The 1,904-nt window shown below is 40.9% G+C and overlaps 1 protein-coding gene across 1 annotated transcript; it reads right to left on the bottom strand.

Annotated features, from left to right (window-relative positions):
• Positions 1-904: 904 nt before the first annotated feature.
• Positions 905-1,574, bottom strand: LOC133036206 (uncharacterized). Its single transcript, XM_061112718.1, has 2 exons — positions 1,338-1,574; positions 905-1,213 (listed from the first exon to the last, which is right to left on the bottom strand). Exons 1-2 carry the CDS (start codon positions 1,572-1,574, stop codon positions 905-907), a joined length of 546 nt encoding a protein of 181 aa, XP_060968701.1.
• Positions 1,575-1,904: the final 330 nt, after the last annotated feature.

Here is a 1,904-nt window from a genome sequence, read left to right as displayed (position 1 = left end):
TTTTCCCAGCAGGAGTTATTGCTCGGTGGGAAGCTGCGGGTGATGACCAGGCTAACTATCAGTGGGATGAGGGCATATTAGATTTGATTCGAGGGGATGAAGGTCAATTCTTGGCCAGTTGGAAGAATAAGGAGAGAATATATATGGCCCTCTACTTCGATAGGGCGCGACATTGGGTGACGCTAGAGGTAGATCTGGATCATTGGTTGTTGAACATATTTGACTCGAGCCTCGGATCGATTTCCCCGAATGAATTCAAGAGTCACCTGGCAATGTGGGAAAAATTACTACCAACTTTGATGCTGCAGACTAGCCTATTCGAGACTCATGACATGATCCTCGTGCCTCAACTTACCGCCTCAGAGAGCCAGGTTAGAAATTTCACTTCAAAAGTCATGGACCGGGGCGTTGTTCTACAGACAAAGACAAGGTAACTTAATTACAATTGATTTTTTTGTTATTTAACTTGAATTTAATTTGCATACTTTTATTTATTTACTTTTTATTGTCTCATACAGCGGTGACTGCGGGATGTATGTGATAGAGCACATCGAGCATAGTATGCTAGAGACTACGTTTGATAATGTGCACGATGACAATATGAAGAAATTTAGAGAGCGGTGGTGTGTAGATTTATTTTACCAGAATTTAGCATGAACAAATGTGTTTTTTTTTTATTTGGTATTTATTAAGATAACAATGTAACTGGTTTTTTTTATTGGTATGCTTATGTTTTTTTAAGAGTTCATACAAATTTTACGCCTTTTTTTCATGCAACAAATCATAATAATTATGTAAACATAAAATATCACAAATTCTAATGTTTAAAATAGTCCAACATTAATTCAATAACAATACATAATAGTCCAGCACATCACGATACAAATAAACTAAAATAACATTTTTAACCTCGGTAGTTGCAAGTGCTTCTGTTGTGCCCCTTGGCACCGCACTTGTTACAATTACGTGATTTGATAATCCTTTCACCGTTACAAGCAGTTTGGTTGTTCTTAATTCTTCCAACCTTTTGCTTCTTGGGTCGCCCTACTGGTTGCTTGTCAACAGGCACTCCAACTGTCATGTTCTTGATGTCATCAGGCGATTCCCAATCATCCTCGTCACCAACTGGCATAATTATTCCTTCATATGTCCTCCTCCAATATTCAGTCTTGTAATATGGCGAGCATAGTGTGTATGCGCTAATACTTCGCTCCTGAGATGCAGCACATGCATGAGGGAGGACAAGGAAACTTCATGCACTGGAACAAGCCGCAAGTGCAAGTATGTTCATGCAAGTCCACCACGCCACCGGTTATAACTGTTCCTCCAAGGTGAACCTGCAACGTGTAAGGCCCGCATGAGTCAACGTTCAAATACCGACCTTTTTCAAAATGCAATGTCAAGTCCTCCTGCATTTCTGGTGCTAGGGGTTTCGTCCACTTGTCAGCTTTTTCTTTTCGTGAAGCAAACCACTTCTGGACTTTGGACCTCAGGAATGCTACAGCAGCAGTGATCGGGAAGCCTCTTGCATCCTTAGTTGTGTTGTTGAAGCTCTCAACCCAGTTGCTCGTCATTACATTGTAACGTACCCTTGGAAAGTACGACCAGGCCCATTTTTCAAATCCAATTTCCTCAAGATATTGTGCAACCGCAGGATTCATGGACCGAATACGTGTAGGCACACGTGTAAATGTGATTCGTGAAGACGTCAGTCTTGAACTTGTGGTTGATGTTCATAATAATGTGGTGGTAGCTTGCACCGTGGTGTGCATCAGGGAACACGATATCCAAAGCACGAACAATGCTTTGATGCCTATCCGAAACAAAAGCTAAGTTCTCAACATCACCAATCGTTTCTTTCAATTTTCTCATAAAATAGGTCCAGGAATTGTGGTTTTCACTGT

The sequence above is a fragment of the Cannabis sativa genome, chromosome 3 (assembly GCF_029168945.1).
Source record: "Cannabis sativa cultivar Pink pepper isolate KNU-18-1 chromosome 3, ASM2916894v1, whole genome shotgun sequence".
Lineage (NCBI taxonomy): Eukaryota > Viridiplantae > Streptophyta > Magnoliopsida > Rosales > Cannabaceae > Cannabis > Cannabis sativa.
Note: the sequence above shows the minus strand (reverse complement) of the source record. Positions and strands in the feature narration are given on the sequence as shown.